The sequence below is a fragment of the Lipophrys pholis genome (genome assembly GCF_963383615.2).
Source record: "Lipophrys pholis genome assembly, chromosome: 13".
NCBI lineage: Eukaryota > Metazoa > Chordata > Actinopteri > Blenniiformes > Blenniidae > Lipophrys > Lipophrys pholis.
The window spans coordinates 20459777-20479961 of NC_137632.1; the positions used below are offsets into that span (position 1 = coordinate 20459777).

Here is a 20185-nt window from a genome sequence, read left to right on the forward strand (position 1 = left end):
ACTAGGTCTCAGTACACGTGCTTGACATGACAGAAGACTTTTGGTGTGGAAAAATGTGAATCTCAGCCCTAAACAATATCTTCAGGAGGCGATTGCAAGCCTCACTGAATGCCAATGATGGATGGTCTTGCAAAGGTTGGACACACACTCCACAGCCACCAAATAAGTCTTCAAAGAAACGTGGAAGCTGTTTAGGCTGCAACATGGAATCGACATCACTATGAACCTTCTGGATCTTTAAATGGACAATCCTGTAGTTTTTTTGAATGGTGGGTAGGTGTAGTGTTCTAGTCAACAACCCAGGACAGAGTCAAGAGCAAGGTCACAGCATCCCAAGACCATGACTTTAGCGGCCCCAGACTGAGTAAAGATCAAGACCTTAAGGGCCTGAAACCAAGTCAAGACCATACCTTGGAATTGTGGTCTCGATGATTTCTACTCTAGGAAGGTATTCCAACGCTTCCTGTCCACGGTATAAATGTAGACTGTTTCGGCGCCACATTGGATCCTGGCGCCAACAAAGACGTCGTGTCTTCCTGTGCGACCTGACGTCACATCCGGGCTCTCGCTCCCTCGGTGAACGTTACAGAGTAATGGCGGCGTGCCGGGGGTCTTCGTCCAAGTGGTATTTCACTCGGGAGCAACTCGAAACTACGCCGTCGCGCCGATGTGGAGTAGAACCAGACCGGGAGCTCTCCTACCGCCAGCAAGCGGCGAATCTGATCCAGGATATGGGCCAGAGACTCAACGTGTATCCTTTGTAAACAGAGTTCTCCTCGATGAAGCCGACATGGCGCACGGCTAACCACCGCAGGCCCGCGAGCTCGGCCCTAGTTGAGTGCTCGTGTATTGTCGTGAAAGCTGGCGCTTGTCAAGTCACATGCTTTGGTTCTCAGCTCAGGGACGTGTTGTTATCCAGATGTATTCCACGGAGGAGGCCTCTGTATCTCAGGGTTTGCAACAAGAACCATGCTACCTGTGTTAGCTTCTGGGCTAACTGTTAGCGTCTGAAAGGCCATGAGAGTCAGCTGATGCTCGACTCCCGGCTCATCTAACTCCCGATTTCTCTCACTAAAGAGAGAATGATTCATTTAGTGTGTGCTTCGTCATGCATGTGGTTCGTCGTGTTACTGTCAGTGTAGAACGTTTTTTTCCTCTCGCACGCAGTAGCCTAACCTAGCTCCACACTCAGTACTTTACTAAGATTAAAACTGTTTAACACCACCATTAGCCAGTGGGGATGATTACTATTGTAAGATGGTTTTTGATTCGATGGTACCAGCACAATCCTATCACATCGATTGGTATGGAAAGCTCAGCGAACTGCAGCTACACGCTTGCTTATGTAATGCTGCTGTTCTGCGTTGTGCATCAAGTACTACAGTTCATCTCTGTAGTAGAAGAAATAAAACATGCCAGCTTACATGTGAAGGCAAACAATCCACCAGTTACAGCGATCACATATGACTCCTGAATATGATGCATTCCCCTACAAACGCAGCACAATTACCTTTTCTGTGAAGCGTTTCTTGTTAAATCCATTTACTTCCCCTTTAGATAATCCCACGTGTGTAAGATGTGTAGTAGACAAGCTGGTTTTGTGGGTTACATTCATGAACTAGCCTGGTGTTTTAATGCCAAATAGATAATCATTTTGTTTTTGTGATATTTAGCATAAAAAGGACTTATGCAAGTAATCCTGCTCTGTTATGTTGAGAAATTATAGAAAAGTATAAGTAAGATTAAAAACGATGAATACATTGCCCATTGATGCACCGATTGCTGCTGAATTTGGTTGATGCTGAACTGTATTCATTGAGATTTTTGATGTGTGATATATATATATAATAGGATATTGCTCGACTCTGTGCTTCAAACATTGTAATATACTGATTTAAAATTCCTTAACCCAGCCCTCAGCTCTCAATTAACAATAAATACAGCCATTGTTTACATGCATAGGTTTTATATGCACCACTCGTTCACCAAATTCCATAGAAATGTAAGTATTCAGAAATCGATCGATACGTGTTTGATGGATTGAAGGAAATGGGTTCTAATTTTTGACTCTGTCTTGATGCTTTTGTGCAGACGATATCTCCCACCACCTTGTTCTTGGCTGCGAAAGTGGAAGAGCAACCTCGGAAACTCGAGCATGTGATTAAAGTTGCACATGCTTGCCTAAATCCGCAAGAATCCCCCCTAGACACTAAGAGTAATGTAAGTTGGGGTGCCATCTTCTATTCCCTCCCCGTTTGATGTTTTTCCTATTGTCAGAGTGGTCATGGGATCCCTATGTATAAGTGACTGCGTGATGTTCCTCTTGGCCTTTGTGCAAAGGGTCTTGTTTTCTCTGCCCTGGCCTGCACTCCGTGTATACCAAACACCTACATCTAACAAGGCTTACGTTAATTGTTAAAAAAAATAAAAATAAGCCTATAGCCTTTGGAATTTTGGCCATGTGAAATCACTTATTAGGGGTATAGCTTAATAGACTCATTACAATTGTGTTGTAATGACTGTCTATCAAACTTCAGGCATACCTCCAGCAAGCTCAAGAGCTGGTGATACTTGAATCCATAGTGCTGCAGACCCTGGGTAAGTAGTGGTGACTGGAGTGGATGACTTGAGCTTTCTTTATCATTTCCTTTCAATGGTTAATCGGTAAACGTAAGGAAGCAGTGCCCTTGAACATTACTATATTTATTTTTCACTGAATTGTTCATCTCTTCTGTGGCAACCTTGTGAAATACATATTTTTCAGTACATTCTGTAAAGGTGACACATCATTCTTGTATTGCCATGAACCGTGGCTATAATGTGGTTGGGAGATTCTGCAAAATGTTAACTCGACCTCAACAGTTAAAGCACTTTCCTTCACGTGGTGTGACAAATTTGGGCTCCCGTAACTGTACAATGTGGTGAAATCATCGAGTGAAAGTGGGTAAGAGTTTAAGTGTGTGCTCTTAATTAATTGACCTTGACGTTGTTCTCTTTGCTTTTATCACTAAAGTCTGGCTCATTAGCTCCAAACGAAACATTGCACTTCTTTGTTCCATCATTGAATGACTTGTCACCTCCCAACTGTGTCTGTGTTGAACTCACCTGTCATGTATTTTGTTCCAGGCTTTGAAATTACTATTGATCACCCACACACTGATGTGGTGAAATGTTCCCAGCTAGTGCGAGGTAGAGGCTTCCTTCTTTGCTCTTTGTGCCCTCTGCTCTTGTTTGTCCCACCTCAGATATGGGTGGGGTGGGGGGTGAAAACCTTGCTGATGTAATGGTTACAAGGCCACATACCTTATTGAATTGAAGACCCTTTGATTTGATTGTACGACTAATGTTAATGACAACATTTGCCAACACTTATTGAGCCAAGACTGCGACTAAATCTAATAATACTCAAAAAGTTCTATCTAAAATCTGCAGCATTCTCCACTTAAGATATGTTTATCAACTGCAGTTCTGTTATACAATTCTTGATGATATATTAATATATTGATTAATATAATATATAAATGTTTGACTGATAAACTTGTATATTTTCACTAACATTAGCAAGATATTGGAATTATTTATTTTAGTTTTCTATTGCGTCCCATTTCAGTTCCTGTCAAATTTTTTAATTTATTAAAACTGCTGCGAAAAGTTCAGTGAATTGTGCAATAGCAGTGAATGTTATTATGTTCCCTTCAGCTCTGCATTCACCCCAAATTTAATTGTCCTAATTTCTGAAAGTTTCCGAAATGTTGCATCGGGTTGCATCATTTTCTTTTTGTCAGTCTTGGCTCAATCAGTGCAGCAGAACCCTTCTTCAAAATGGTAAATGTTGCGATCCTTCCCTGATAACGGCAGAAATACTAATGCTTGTTTCCGATCTCCACTCTTCTCTCTCTTCCAGCAAGCAAGGATCTGGCACAGACTTCCTATTTCATGGCTACCAACAGGTTGTTATCCTGCCCCTCCTTTGTTGCACTTTGACTGCACACCATAGCTTCCTGTAATGCAGGGTACCCTTTCAGTGTCCAACGGGCCCTCCTTGCGCTGGTGGTTGTTGGGACGCTTGCCTCCTCTCCTCAGCTCCCCTCCTTTAATGCGAGGCGGCGGGACATGGTGGCTCGCAGCGTTACCGGCCCCAGCCGCAGTGCGGTGTATTGTACAAGGGACCACGTGTTGGCACCGATGGGTTGAATGCAAGATGTGAAGTGTAGTGGTGCGCTTGAAAACCACATGTTTGTTCGGTTGAGAAAAAGTGCATAAGTCTAAGAGAAAGACACTGGTAGCCTGAATAGCAGCTAAAGATTTCACAGATGTAAACATTTCTCGTAGAGGTCCTTCCGGTAAGTACCGCAGATTAATTTTTTACACTTTTCTGTCTCACGTTCATTTTTTTCCCCCCCAAATGCATTTTTCTACATTTTGTGATACCAGCTTGTTATTTGCAAAGTATTTCCAGCTCCGCACCATCATTTTCTACATTAGCTCATGTAAGCTATAATGCAGCCTACTTGTGACCCTTTAAAGACCTGCAGAATTTGTGTTTTTCCATTTGCTGGCAAGGGTCTGCATTCTGATGCTATGCCAAGCCAAGCGCTCCGAATACAGCTTTTCTGTATTAGACAGCAAGTGAGCGTCCTCCCAGTTGATGTATTGGAGGGGACAATGTATGGTGACGATCAGGAGTGAGTTTGAGGGCCAGATTGTGATGGCCAGATACTGGGTCAGACCATCCACAAGCAGCAGCTCTTATTGGTATTCCTGGTCTGTAGTGGTTGGTATGGTTATTACTAAATTTCCCCGTGTGGGATTAATAAAGTCTGATCTTACCTATCAGAAGAGGCCGCAGATTCATGGGCGGAGGCTCATGTTTAGTCTGAGTCTGAAATGGAATGTAATTTAATGCTGGATCCGATTTAAAGACGTGAGAATACACGGTTCTCCACAGGCTGCTGCCTGTGAGAATGAAGAAGAGGGACGGAAGTTTCTGATTGGTGTTCGCTTCGATTGAAAGACACGTCCAAGCAGGGTCTTGTTTGTTAGTAGCATTCCTGCCATTTCATTTTCATTTTCCTCCGGAGTCAGCTCTCTGTAGGTTCAATCTAAAACTATTCTATGGTGTTACTTCTTTTATACATTGATTTTACTGGTTTCTGATTGGTTGTTCAGAATTGAACCTTCCCTGCTGTTGCTACCCCAGTTTTAAAAACGTCCACAAAGTTGCTTGAGCTTAATTAGAATAGATGCGCTGTTGACGAGTGGCTTGGTACAGCTCAACCCTCTGCTGTGGAAAACCACAACATGCAATTAGGTAAACATTTATCCTCTGAACAGATCACACGACTTTGTGTAGTTCTAAAGTGAGGACGAGCCTGTCCTGGCGTCTTTTGACTGAAAAACCTGGTCTTCAAAGGGTGTGTTTGAAATGAGTCAGTGTATGGAGGGATTGGTGTTAATGTCATTTACTTTGTCTTTTCAACAGTGTCTGGATGCTGGTCATTAGTAGTGCAGAATCCACTGTAGTGCATGTAATAGTGCAAAAGTGTAATGTTGCCTGTGATTGAAAGTCGCCTAATATTTCGAGTTAAAGACTCTAAAATTGTTCTTTTTAGGTCAAAACAAGATCAATTTGAAATCACTAAAGTCAAGTGCTTCCAAGTTTAGTTTCTGGCTACTGAATTAATCTAAAGTCACAACTACAGAGTCCAGACATTGTACATGTTTATCTACACACGGTTGTTATACAACCTTAAAACCAGATGTGTTTTAAGGTGTATCTATACTTAAGTTAGCGATTCTTTCGAGTACAGACTTGGATGAAGTCAGACTTAACTTTGACTTGGCCGTTGATTCAGTCCCTCAGCCATGTGAAATCATGAATTGTTTTCTTAATGTTGAATGAGACTGTATATATTTTATCTTAATAATCTGATGGCAGCCATTTATCTATTTTCACTTATTGACTTTGATGTGATAATGTTCTTTCTTTGTGAGCGACAATGAAAACTTAAAATACTAATTTTGGACATGTGTAAGGTTAATTGTATTTCATTGCGTAATGTCTTAGCAATGTGATGGTCCACATGAGTGCACTAATGCACATCAACAGGGGTCACTGAAATATCTGCTGCGTTTCTTGGTTTGAATAATCGTACAGTTTATCTGTTCAAACGGTCCAAATGGAGGCTGTTTGGGAAAGCAGCTTGTCAGATAACAACGTGCCTGTAACTCCTGTGGCCTTGTGATCTGTGTATTTCACACTGGGCAGACATCAACCTACTCCAGGTTGCTGGTTAAATACTGAAGGCAGCCCCCTCTGTGCTGATTTTTGCACATGAGTTTTGTGGTAATTTGGCACACGACTCAAATAGTTGTGAATGATCTTGCTGCGTTGCAGTGTTATAAACCTAATAATGTTGATTTAAGAGTGAATTCTCTTTGAATATAGGTTGATACCAGTGGTGTGGTAGTCCCTGGAGAAGTGGGTGTACTTTCAAGTTTTGCTGTCTTTTGTTATTCAATTTTGTTTTAGAAACAATGGCATGTAGGAAAACTCCATCCATAGTATCTATTGATAGTCACATAATTCTTATAAAATTTATCAGTTAACAATATTTACCTCGTCAGCCCTCACGCTGCACTGTAAACAGACATTAACCAATCAGATCAGTGAATTCAGCGAATACTGGCCAATTAGAGGCAAAGTAGGGTGGGACGTCGCTTCATTTAGAAATCGATACTGCCGAGTGGTGCATCATGGGGATTTGGGAAAAGGTGTATGCAATTCTCACCTAAAAATAAATGGGTATACCTGCATATACCCCGGACGACACCGCTGGTTGATACCTCTATTAGCTTCACTATTGTATCAACTGGCTGCATTATTGTCCCCTTTTGCACCAATCGCATCTTAAAACTGTCTGCTCCTTTTTGTGTTTTCCCTCTTTTGTCCCCACATGTGGGATCGATCGTGACCTGGCCCGGCTCAACTCCCTCACATACATGAAATACCTGAACACACTCTCGTAAAGTCTGCACCTCACGACATTCTGCCTCCAGTACAAGCCCACAGTGATCGCCTGCGTGTGTATCCACCTGGCGTGCAAGTGGTCCAACTGGGAGATCCCAGTTTCTACGGACGGGAAACACTGGTGGGAGTACGTGGACAACTCCGTCACTCTTGAACTGCTTGATGGTGAGATGAAAGACATTTTGCTTTGTCACAACAATCTGCATGGAGTGTGTTTTATTTTAGGATAATTGCTTTCTTAGATTTTTACATGGTTGTGCCTTATAAGAATCTTCTCTTACAAAATCCAGTAGGATTTACCTTTAAGTTGTGCAGCGCAGGTCTGACATTCGTGTCCTCTTGTTTTCAGAATTGACTCATGAGTTTCTGCAGATTCTGGAGAAGACGCCTAGCAGGTTGAAGAGGATACGCAACTGGAGGGTACGATATGTCGCTGCACTGTTTCCCAGCCGTTAGAGAGAAATTAATTTTTTTAATTATTGTTGGCCGATCCCTCATTTATTTATTGCATTTTTTTTAACCAATGTTATTTATGTGAAACAATATTCATGCATGAGAGTTAAGAGCTTCATCAAAACATGGTTTTCAGAAATACAATTATTTTTCATGCAATTTGCTTTGTGCTACAAATCCTGCCAAACTAGGTGATAGATTGATCTGTTGGATGACAACAATTATAAGACGATGAAAATCATTTTGTTGGCCAAATGTGATTTTAGGAGAACATTGAGCTCTCAGCCTTGTACCTCGCACAACTCAAGCCTTGCTTTTACTCCACTTATCGTTGGGCATCCTCACTGCCATCCCAGGCAATCTGAACCGCAGCATTTGAAACTGCTTAACTGCAAATTATGTCTGCAAAAAAAAATGTAATGCCAAACTACTCAGCCTAACTAGCTTCTGTGTCCTCCAGGCAACACAAGCTGCCAAGAAGCCCAAGAGCGAAAATGCCAGTTTGATGGACAACTCATTTCCCGGGACTTCAGCGTCACAAGACCCAAGTGATTCTTCTTCCAGTCTGAGTTACTCTAAAGGAGGCGCTGCCTTCACCATGTCCATATCCGGTCAGTCTCAAAGATCATCCCTTTCTCTGGACAGCATCTCTGCCACATACAATCCAGGCAGCCACAGTGAATGGCCCCAGAGCCAAGTGGGGTACCCATCCGGCTGCATTAAACAGGAACCCCTCAGCATCCCTATCCAGGAAGTGGCAGCACCCTCACAAATGTCCGTTTCCTCTTTGCTTCAGCCAGTAATTAAAACTGAGAAAACCCTGGATTTCCATGCTATCAAACTAGAACTAAAAGGATCTAGTGTGGGTGGAGTAGGCAAGCATCCGCCTCCAACTCCATCTGCTTACCCTCCACCAGCCCAGCCTCCCGCGCCTCAGTCCTCTTCAGCTCAGAAGCTTTCGCTCGACAAATACAGGGAGAAACATGTCTCCGAGGTCGTACTCCCCGGACAGAAACGTAGGCAGGAGCAGCATGGCGGAGTAATGGACTGTGACAGAGGAGAAATGTCATCCTCCTCTTTTACCTATGCACCAGCTCCAGTGAGCCAAGTCGACCATAGAAAACACTCGCAGCCCCACCAAACGGCCGGAGGCGCCACGGCGTCCCCGATGAAGATCAAAGTCCCGTCCTCCTCAGCTTCAGGCCAAGATAGACGCCATTACAGTGACAAGCGGGACAAAGGCCTGCCGAAGCTCCACCTGGGCGTCGCTGGCGGCAGCTCGCTCGCACAACCAAGCAGAGACGAGTTCAAGATGAAGATTAAAGTTTCATCGTCGGAGCGCCACAGCTCATCAGACGAAAGCATGGCCGCCAACAACAACAGGAGTAAACATTCCAGCCCGCTGGTGAGTAAGGAGAAACACCGCGGATCAGAGCACAGCCTTCATCGCCACCACAAGCACAGTCACACACACAGCGGCAACGGGCGAGGAGACGCCGAGGGACCGGGCGGCGCCGGCGGCTTGCTGCGGAGTCCTCCAGGACTGGTCAGCATGGAAGGGTCCACACTGGCGCCGGCTGGATTGGCCCCTCCGTCGTCGTCCCGCAAGAGGGGCCACCCCGAGGTCAGCCACAACCACCACCCTTCATCCTCCACCTCTTGCTCCAAAGTGAGCAAAGTCCCCAAGGGTGGCACTGGTGCTGCAGGTACTTCATCTTTTTCTTCCCGCCTTTCCCCCCCTCGCTCCTCTCCTGTACTGCAGTGTGTCTTATCTGGCTTGCAGCTCTATGGCTAACCTCCCTCCCTCCCTCCCTCCTCCTCCTCTCTCTCTCTTTCTCCTCCTCCCCCCTGTCACATTCAGGTGGGCTGCGGACCTCTCAGCAGTACCCTCCTCATAGTGATTCGCCACATGAAGTAGGAGAGCAGAGACACTGAGTCCACCACTCTGCGGTCATGACCAGCACTTGGGAATGGCAACGAACTATCCACAGCTCAGACTTTGTTCACGTCCTTGATAAGTGCCCTCAAGAGAGAGAGAGAGAGAGAGAGAGAGAGAAAAACAACTTTTCATGTGATGTTAAACCCTTTATTGCAATGCAGAAAAACAAAATCTGCAAAAAAAAAAAAAAGAATAGATAGAAAATGTACTGTCGGACACAAGAAAGATGGAAAAACATATGCTTCCTGACTGTCACATCTGTGCTGTGATGCTCAGTCCTGTTATTCTGTTAGTGTGTCAAATTGCTGCTCGGCTGGCCTTCCTCCTCACGCAGGTTTCAACAAGTGCAGAGGTGACGAGAAACACGTTTCCATCAAGGAAGGGAAGGAAGTTCCTTTGATACATGTCTCCATACAGCAGAACACAAGTATTACAAGTACTATAAACGGCATGAAAGGTGCACTTTCTTTATTACTTTTTGTTTTGTTTTTTTTACAAGTAATTTAATTGAATCACATTTGTGTGGTTGATGGAGAACGCTCACGGCCAGCTGGAGAGAGGAGTCGAGTTTTTGTTGGCTGGCATTCCTTTTAGTACCTTTGTTGGATGCAGGTTTTTTTTTTTCCCTTTTTTTTTTTTTTTTTTTTCATTCGTAAAAGTATCTCCTCAATGACTTTGTTGTCTTGGTTTCTTTTTATACTTAAATACTGTGCGTATAATTTTCGTGTTTCAATCATCAAAGGGATTTAAAGAGAAGAGCGCTTACTTGTTTACAGATAGTGGAGATAAATGTACATACATTTTTGTATGTTTAAAGAAAAAAAAAAAAGCTATACCACGACTACTCAGGTTTGGAGCTGCTTGTAAGTATAACTAGAGAACTATAATACCTGTACAAAAAAAAAAAAAAAGTTTTATTTTGAGTGGATTGGGCATCATCGGGTGTATGATTGCAGCATTCCAGTGGTGTGTGCTTCTTGCAGCCTTGCGATAGACATAGATCTACTGTAGTATTCCCCTCACAGGAAATATCAGCTGACTCCTTCAGCACATCCAACAACTAGTTACCACATCAGAGCGATGCAATTTGTACCAAAAAAAAAAAATATTTTTTGGACCTCTACGTAGACCTTAAGCTGGATGCCAAAGGTTGTGCCTCAAAGAGAAGAAAAAGAAAAAAAAAAAAAGAACAGTAGTAGTGTGCTATTAAAGTTTACATAACCCATTTTTCTGTGTTTTTTTTGTTTTGTTTTGTTTTTTTTACACTTTGAAGTGCATCTGACATTTCATAACAGGACGCTGGAGCTGGATAGGCGTCAGCCCTTGAGATGGGCAAGTGTTAATTATCAACAGGGTACTATTTGGGGGAGAGGGGCAAAAACACTTGTTCCAGCAGTTACTAATTGAACTTATGCAAGAGGACCTGCTCGATGCGTGGGGATCCGCAAGTATCTGCAACTTAGATATTTTTCTTTCCATGTAATCCAATTGGTTGTATTTCTGTTGATAACCATGAGTATGACCGAATATGGTTTCGTAGAACAAACTCGCCGTTGTTCTATCATGTAGATACACCCAGGTTCCATCTGTTTCTGACCGGTCCATGTAGGATTTTTATAACGTTTAAAACCCGTCGAAAGAATGACGGTGGATTGGTTTGCGCCTTGATTTATGATTTTTATTTTTTTGGTTCGGCATCCAAACCAGCGACACTCATTGCAACCAAGCATAAATGCCTATTCACATTTTCTTTCTTCTTTTACCCTTTATTCATTTCAATATTACAAATAAAGTTGGAAGTTGCCACTACCCTGATTGGTTTTTTTTTTGTCTCTTTATTACATGTACAGTAATCTGTGACTGGACTGCAGAAATCATTGATGGTTGACTACATGTAAACATCTAGTAGCTTATATCATCTGTTTAAATGGTACAGTATGTTATTTAAAAAGCATTTTAATCTACACCTAACAGTATGTCAGATTGGCACATATTCAGTCAGTTACAAAAATGTATTTCATCTATACTGTGTGAGAGCAAATATTTACAGAAATGTATTGGATAGCCACCAAGTCAGTCATTGGATTTACTGCGGCATTGTAACGAATGAATTGTAAGGTTGAGTAGTGTTCAGTCACCCTTCAGCCTCTGTCTCAGCCACACAGTCCTTGGCGGTGACCACAGCAGCTCTTAAACTGTGTTTCCCAAGAGTTCTCGTTGGTTTCTCTTTGTGGGATGAAGGAATGCTTCAGAAGCTGGACAGCACCAGGGCGCACTTTCTGGTTGCTTCACAAAGAAAGGGAATCAAAGTCAGAGAAATTAAACTGTCACATTGATCAATGGGGGAGAGATTAAATATTAGGATATGACGAGTGATTTAATCATGTGAACGCCACATGTTGTGTTCAACAAAGTCAGTCGATACAGTTCCACTTTTTTTTTTGTGCGTTAGCAGCGATGTTGAGTTTATAGGAATCTGCCTCAGCGTTCTTGTCCCCGACCATCCTGAACATCTTTTGAGATGTTTGACGCTTTGGTACATGTACACAGTATCCTAACTGAAATCGACGAAGAACCTAAAGTGGTCAAAACCACTTCAGAAGGTAGATCACCAAGTTAAGTCCTGATAAATCCAGTTAACCCTTTTATTTAAAAAAAAAAAAAGGCTTAAATATGGGTTAACTGAGCTGGAGGGTTTTTTGCAAAAAGGTTCTCGGCAGAATATTCTACTGTAAAGAAAGCCTAATTTAGTTAACTTATTTTTCTTAAATGGAGGTAAATAAAGTAAAAGGGTAAAAATTGTTTCAATATGTCTTTAAATAACAAGATCCTGTTGTTTTTTTTAAATCCAACTTGCACACTTTAAGTCACAAAATGACAGCATCCAAAGCAGTCATTTCTAAACAACCAATTATGGGTTTATGTGACACGAATGAAAAATTGTCAGAACGTGAAAACAGATGCAACTTGGAATCTCGAAAGCAAGTGGTTGTTAAAAATACCTACCGGCAGACTGTGGCGTGATTTCATGAAATAAAAACTTAGACGGGTTTGACAGCGCCCTCATATCGGAGGGGAAGAACACATCTCACCTCGTCAGGCAGATGTTCACAAAGTCCTTGGCATCATCTGAGAAGCCAACGGGTAAGGAGGGCATCACTCCTCTCTGAGCCCCAATGTAGAATAAGGCCGCCATCTTGTCCATGTGTGCCAGTGGTGGTTTTCCTGTGGCCATTTCAAACACTGTACACCCCACGCTCCATATGTCGGATTTTCTGCCATATCCTGTCTCGTTGATGACCTGAGGCATGAAGAAATGTAAATGACTTTTAATGGACTTTACTTATGATGCATTTTACTGCTGGAGCAATCTAAATGTGCTTTAATTCTTTCCCACATTGTACAATTTTTACAATCTTTAGTAGTCACAGTCTCTCGCACGAAGCAAGGTGAATGTAAATAATCACGTCTGCAGACTGTAGGAACACACGCTCACTCCGTAGCCGGAATGTGTTGCGTATTGCGCAAATCCCGTCGACTGACAGCGTAATGCGCGATTGCCGATTAGGAGAAACATGGGTTTTAGTGTTTGCTAAGAATGTTCAAACACATTTGGAGGAGTGGAATTGAAAAACAACCAGGTCAACAAAGTGAGTCACAGCCACCCTGTAGGAAAAAAACCTGCACAATGTAATAATGACTAAAAGATGAATACCAAGGTCACTGTGTGAGTGGCAGGGATGTATACCTCAGGAGCCATCCAGTAAGGGGTGCCGTGAACTGACTTCAGCAGATCTCCACTGTTGCTCGCTGTGTGATTCAGACAGCTGAGACGTCTTGCACACCCGAAGTCTATGAGCTTGATGACGCCAGTTGGCATCAGCATGATGTTGTTTCCCTTCAAGTCTCGATGAACGACCCGATTCAGGTGAAGGTAAGTCACCCCTTCAAGGATTTGTTGAGTGTAAAGAGCCAGGACTCTTTCAGGCAGTGGACCGAATCTGAGGTCAGCAGAGAACCGTGTCATTAAGGTATCTGAGCAGCATTCCATATGTCACACTGTTTATTTCAAATTAGGTGAGCTCTTCTCAAAGGGGTTCAATTATTGCGAGCCAACCTGTGAAGAATGCTTGCAATTGATCCTCCTGGAACGTACTCCATGAAGATGGACACCACATGCTGGCAGAGTGACGTCCCTTGGAAGCCTACAATGTTGATGTGGCGAAGGTTTTTGAGCAGCTCCACCTCCCCCTGAAGACGATTGTATTCTTTCTTTGCAGCCTCAGGGTCGGAAGAGTCCAGGCTCACCTGCTTCACAGCGATCAGCTGACCCTGACTGGTCAGGCCACAGTAAACCTGGTGAGGAAGCAGAGTTGGTGAAGCGTTTAAACCTGCTGAGAAAAGAAAGCACACGCTATTGATCCTCTTGGGGAAAAGACATTCTATTAATAGTTAACCTTAACTCAACATGCTGGGGGCAGTGGGCCGGGGCCAGAAGTCAAGGGCCTTGCTAACAGAGCCACAGTGATACCCTGCCAGCAGTGGGAGTCAAACCTATGACAGTCTAAACGTACACTTGCTTCTCTACCCGCTGTAGCCAGCCTGTTAGTCATAACAAAGATATCTGATAGTCAAGTAATCTGCAAAGAAAACTAATCTAAAACAGGAGAGGAATTCAGTAATGCAAAATATTTATCAATACTCTAACATCTAGGGAGTTTGAGTAATTTTAAAGTAGTGTGCATACCGTCCCGTAGGCACCCCTGCCGAGTACTTCACCCTTTGTCCATGTGATGGAGTCGTCCTCAGCAAAGCCGGAGCCAAACAAGGCGCCGCAGTCTGTTGAAACAACCTGCAGAAATTACACAGAATTACACAGAGTAGATTGCATTGAGGAGAGTTGGGTTTACAGAAAAGGGCGGTTATACGAAGACAGAAACCAGGGAATTTACTGATATGAAAACAATTAGAACAAGCGTTTGTCACGCCAGTCGTGTTGGTCCAAGTGGGAAAAATAACTTTCTCTTCCATCTGGACTGTTGGAGCTTTACCACACTTCAATATAAAAAAAATCACAGTTTTACTCAATCAAACTTTAGTGACTTCCAATACCAATGGGTTCAGACCCATTTTATGGATTCTTGCAAATATGTCCGTGATGTGACCAACATCATGGACAAATCAACTCTTGACACCGTTAAATTAAAAACTAAACAATCATCCAAGAGTTTCCGTTTTTTTTACATTCTGAATATTTGTTATAAAACTTGTTTTTCTTGTTTACCTCAGGCAATGGATTTTGCCTAGACACTGGACCATTCCCTTGGTTGGACTCGTCCCTGCTTGGCTCCTGGTTCTCTGATAGCTGCCCCACAGATATGGCCCTTTCATCCAGGGAGATCAGCTCCTCTGCCAGACACTGCAGAAGGTCTTCCGTCAGCGGCCCATCGCCAACCTCATCCAGAAACCTCCGGTAAACAGGCGATATCATGGTGTCGCTGCTGTGGCTGTCCGACGTCCACGTGTTGATCTTTGGTTGCTGAAGACTTTGCGGTACTCCAGACTCGGGAACTGATTGGTTTGGACTTTCCGGTGAGGGTTTAACTACCATTTCCCACACATTTGTTTGTATGCAGCAAGAATTTTTAGCCTGAGATGTTTTCAGTGCAATCAGGCTGTTGCCAGGCGACTTTAATGTTCCAGTCCCATGTTTAGACTCATGTATAGTCGACAGCATGGACATTTCTTCCTCGTCATTATCACTCGTTGGACAAATATCAACATCCTTAACGAGTGCTGACTCAGGCTGCGCAGTACCAATATGTTTTGTTTTGCGATTGCCCTTTCTTGACACAGGCATGAGGTGTGGTTTCATCTTGGGAGGCACAGGTTTTGCTTTGCTTTTACTAGAAACCACCATACTCTCTCCTGGGCTTCTCCTCGTCTTACTCTGTGTCGGCTTCAGCAGCTTGTGTTTGACTTTGTTGGTCTGCTGTGGTTTCCTCGGCGGAGCTGATTGTACTTGTCTTTCTTTGAGCTTCCCACAGGAGCTGGAAGCTCGGATGTTATCGTAAATTGGGCCTGCAAACATCTCATATATGGCAGGTCCTTCATCCCCACTCTGCATCTGCTGAAACATGTCTTTGTAGGTGATGAGGTCCACAGCCGATTTAGACCTCGGGGTATCAACAACAACACTGGGCTTCTTCTCCTGCCTGGCACTTTTTAGCTCCAGAACGAGTTCGTGATCTTGTGCGTCGTTGCTGCTCTGCTTGTCAGGACGCACTCGTTTGCTCGGTGAACAATCGATGGCTTTCTTCTTGGGGGATGGCGTGTTGGTGTTGTAATGAGGGCCTTTTGCAGGTCTGATCTTTGATTTGACTTTAGCTACAGCACTCTCTTTGCTAGCAGTTAGCTCAGGGCTTTTCCTGGTTTTATTTTTGACTTTTGAAGACAGAGAGGGGTGCCTTGGATAACCTTTCGACTTGTTCCCATTTGGTTTATTTTGATTTTTATGCAATAGTATTTTGGGGTATTGATTAGATTGAGTACCTGCCTTCTGTTCATAGTTTGTGCCGGTTCTTTTTTCACTATTGTGCGCATGCTTTAAGGCTTCGATTGTGGTCTCGGACAGGTTAAGGCTTGCAGTTGCTGTAAAACATGGCGCTTTCCTCACAGCAGTGCTAGTTTTTTTCGTCTCGTCCATTGCACTACGAACAATTGTTTTTTCTACCTGATGTTTGTCAATACAAGAATCTATTGTCTGTTTCACAGGCTTTGATATGTTTCTGTACTTCCAATCTGAGCATGCAATGGAACCATCTTGATTAGCATTTAAAGTACAGAGGTGAATCTCAATTTCAGGTGTTGTGGTGAAGTCCACACTCTCCTTTTCCTCCTCAGACTCAGATGTGATAGGTAGTACATAGTTAATGTTTTCTCCATGAGGCGTTGCAGCGTCTCCTCTTTGTGCACAATCCACCGTTTTCAAGGACAAGCTGCCAAAGGATTGTTTTGTAAAGTTCACATTTGTAACATTGTCTTCACAATAAGCATTTGTGGCTGTTTCAGTGCTCCCTCCTGCCTCGTGAGATGATCTGTGAGCCAGTTCATCATTACTGACCCTTGACTGATCTCTAAGATGCAGCCTTTTCTCTCCAGCAAGATCAGTCTCGACGGATCCCATATCCTGCAAATGCTGCAAAAGAATGTCCTCTAAAGGCCTGAGATCGCTTTCTCCACAAGCGGTCCCATCACTCCTCTCAGAATCTTCATCCTCAATATCGATGGAACTGTGGCCGCTGGTGCTGGTGCTGGTGCTGGTGCTGGTGCTGGTGCTGGTGCTGGTGCTGGTGCTGGTGCTGCTGGATTGAGTTCCGTCTCTGCCAGCCTTGGCAATCAGAGGGCCGTTGTGTGGACTGCCCCAGGAAAGCCGCTCTCTTCTCAACCGGGTCCTGGAGCACAGGGGGCTACGAGAGATGGGCTTCAGGGGAACATGTTGCTTTAGCACAGGCAGAGCTGTCGTGTCTCTGGGCCGGCTGTCCAATGGTGCCAGGAGCTTAGGTGTCCGGGAATGCAGAGCTGGCCGGAGATCCTGTGAGAAAAGTCGAGAAACAATCGTTCATTGGTGATGAATGAGGAACAGTGAGGTAAACAATTTTGTGGATGAAAATGTGTATGACGGAAGCTGCTAAGTATTACAGTTAGTATATACTATGTGCAGATATAAGAGGGCCTCTGGTTGAAACTCACATTTACTTCAGTCACATTGTTTTGAGAGCCCAGACCTGCAAATGGAGGGAATTGCAAATATAAACACAAAGATCCATCACATACACAACATAAAGTTCTACACATATGAGCTGTAAATACACATACGTGTCTGGACGTGTGCTCTGGCTTGCATCATGGTGTTGGAACACAGCAGGGGTTCCATGACGCTCGGAGCTGATTGGCTGAGCTGGCTAGACTCAGCTACAGACAGCAGACAATATGAGGGAGTGGATGTGACGACCACACTTCTTGTTCTCGGCCTAACGATGAAAGATCAAGATCAGAACAAGACTTTGTTACATATGGACATGCTCACATTTTCAATGGCAAAACACATATACTGGAGTTTTTTTTTTTATTGTGATGAACAGATATTTCTGATCGTCACAATGCTCTGTATTGTCACAGAGAACTGTTTTACATGAATATTGTGCTTATACCTGAAATTAAGATGATTTTAGGATTCTTCGCCAAGAAATGCAATGAATTTACATTCTATAAAGGTAAGTCAAGTCATACTTTTAGCCCAATAATTGGTTTGGATGATTAATTTATATATATATATATATATATATATATATATATATATATATATATTATTATTTTTTTTGGACATTTCTGTGGTTTTCTGTGAGGTTAAAAACCAATCTACAGAGCTTAAATAACTCCCTCACCTTAGCCTTGCCATCAGGCATGCAGCACTATAGTAAGTTATTGACTAACCAGTAGGAGAATTCTGACCTCTGAGTAAAGAAACTACAACTGAAAAACTGAGAGTTTCCACTTGGAAAGTCAGAAGTTTCTGAGAGCTCCAAGAAGCAAACCTGACATTGCTAAACATTACATTTACACACCTTTGCACATTTTTATTTCATGATAAACCCTGTAAATATCCCTGTGAAGAAAACAATAGACCCTTCATACATCAACACTTTTTAGCTCTGTGCATCTGTCGTCAAACCTCTATACTATAAAACTGGCAAATAATGAGTTAAGCCATTGTGAGCACCTGTTAGCAGGAGGTATTGGTTGGCCAGAGGTCTTGGCACTGAGTAATCCGGGAGACAGTGAAGGATCCACACTACCCCAGTGTCCCCCACCGTTGCTCAAACTGGGCAGGGACACGCCTCTGCGAAGACAGCAAAACACAAAAGAGTCACAGGATGGATTCTGCCATGACAGCATAAAGTGAAATGGTTGAGTGTTGTTTGTATTGAACTCAGCAAAAGACTCATTTTTTTTTTACATCTCTCCTCATTTCTGTAAGCTGGTGCTATGAAATTAGAGAGCAGCTCAAAGACTATTATTCTTCCCAGAGAGCTTGGCCTGATGGGAGCAGCTCCTAACAGACAATGGGCTGATTCACCGAAGCCCTCTCTCCCTCCCCTGTGTGTAACCTGTTTGGGTAGAACAGGTTGTCCTCTGGACACGGTGACAGGTGCCTGTGTCCAGGTTCCCGAGTGTAACCGGATACCACCCATTCTGCTGCCGGTGTAAAAAGTAAGGTGCATGACTTGACCAGCCCAGCGTACTGTGTGTACATGAGAGTGGTGTTTGAGTGTGAACTGTACACAAACATTCTGTTTGGGTGTACACACAACTGCTTCTGGTTGAACAGATGTGAATGTGTTGATAGGATCTGTTACTGTCAGAACTGTCAGCTCAAATTATTTTCTGAATCGTAGGTAACTTACACAAAATATTGTCTGTGTGTGTGTGTGTATGTGTTCTCATAAATATAGCCGGCCAAACAAGAACATCTGTTAGAGGGATGATGAGTGAGATTTCAGTGTTCCCACCTGTTCCCCCTCTCTGCATGGTGGTAGGATTGTCTGATGTCTCTCAGCGTTTCCATGGCGTTTTGGAAACAAGAGGGGATCCCCTTATCTGCTCCACACACAAACACTCGTTATTACCCAACGCAGTTCCCAGTGTACCTCATTCAAGTGTATTGTTTGAAGAATATATATTCTGGATTTGATAAAACTAACATTGAGGCTAATGAAACACACGTGGAAAATAAAGTATTGACAATTAACAACAAGCTCAAAGTACAAAATGAAAAACCATGAATGGTGTGACAATTGCAGGAATGTACTTTCCAAGCACATATTAGACAGTTTTTTTTTTATTGCTCATGTATTTCAACAACTGCTATCAGTAATATCCGTAATATTTTATCTGAAAAACAATAGAAATTCCGGCGACCAACCCTAAAAAAGCTGCTTGGCCTGAAACAAAGCTGCTGCCTGACAGTGTGGGTAATGAGACCCTCTCAACACACTCTAATACAGTACAATCATTGTGTCTCAGTCTGGACATTGTGGAACTTTTGCAGCTGTACTACGGTATATATACTGCATAAATGTGTTTCAACATCACAAAAACCTTCCAAAAACAATCTTACTTCAGGTACTGACAGCTGAAGCGCCTGTATGTGGTTTGTCTCTTTGATTAGTGACATAGAACCAACTCTACCCACCTACAACAAAACTATTTAACATACAACTGTAGAAAAATCATATAACAACCAGTCAATGCTCATTTAAAGGAGAACTGTGTCCATTACCTGTTTCTAAGCCTGCTGATCCGCTGCTCGCTCATGTTCAAGCCACTTTTTCATTCAGGTTTCCTTCTAAATAGTTTCTCCATCATTCTTCATCCTGATCTCCTTGAACTGTCTCTGTGTTGCTCTCTCTCTGTCCGTCTCTCGCAGCCATTCAGATGTGGCTGTAAGTTAAAGTTTCTCCAAGGTGGCTGTAACCCCTCCTCTCCCGCCACGCCCCCCCCCCAACCTCCCCAACCTTTCAGTAAGTGATTTGATCTCATGGCTCTGTTGGGGATGTGGAACATTTGGTCTCTTTGTCAATGTCAAGAGCCTGACAGTGTTTTGAGTGGCGAGCTGGCATGGAAGTGAAAAGTATTTTTAATGTGTACTTATTGTATATTGAATTGCGCTTTAAACATTTTTATTTTTAAGTATTATAGGC

The 20185-nt window shown here is 43.2% G+C and overlaps 2 protein-coding genes across 4 annotated transcripts; one reads left to right on the top strand and one right to left on the bottom strand.

The window, feature by feature from the left end:
• The first annotated feature begins 569 nt into the window (after positions 1-569).
• On the top strand, positions 570-11230 carry ccnt2a (cyclin T2a). 3 transcript variants are annotated; one of them, XR_013935899.1, is made up of 10 exons: positions 570-751; positions 1921-2002; positions 2092-2220; positions 2538-2598; positions 3127-3189; positions 3905-4343; positions 7032-7195; positions 7380-7450; positions 7944-9189; positions 9345-9598. XR_013935899.1 is itself a non-coding variant. In XM_080478116.1 (10 exons), exons 1-10 carry the CDS (start codon positions 594-596, stop codon positions 9416-9418), a joined length of 2094 nt encoding a protein of 697 aa, XP_080334242.1. In that variant the 5' UTR covers positions 570-593; the 3' UTR covers positions 9419-11230. The 3 variants fall into 3 exon arrangements, 2 of the variants coding, with proteins under 2 accessions (XP_080334242.1, XP_080334241.1); XM_080478116.1 differs by having other exon boundaries at positions 3905-3950; positions 9345-11230; XM_080478115.1 differs by having other exon boundaries at positions 3905-3950; positions 7944-9395.
• Positions 11231-11251: 21 nt separating this feature from the next.
• map3k19 (mitogen-activated protein kinase kinase kinase 19) lies at positions 11252-19923 on the bottom strand. Its single transcript, XM_080478213.1, has 11 exons — positions 19765-19923; positions 18995-19082; positions 18205-18324; positions 17301-17455; positions 17175-17209; positions 14707-17016; positions 14170-14274; positions 13540-13778; positions 13171-13423; positions 12515-12723; positions 11252-11708 (listed from the first exon to the last, which is right to left on the bottom strand). The coding sequence occupies exons 2-11, from the start codon at positions 19048-19050 to the stop codon at positions 11576-11578; spliced, it is 3615 nt and encodes a 1204-aa protein (XP_080334339.1). The 5' UTR covers positions 19051-19082; positions 19765-19923; the 3' UTR covers positions 11252-11575.
• Positions 19924-20185: the final 262 nt, after the last annotated feature.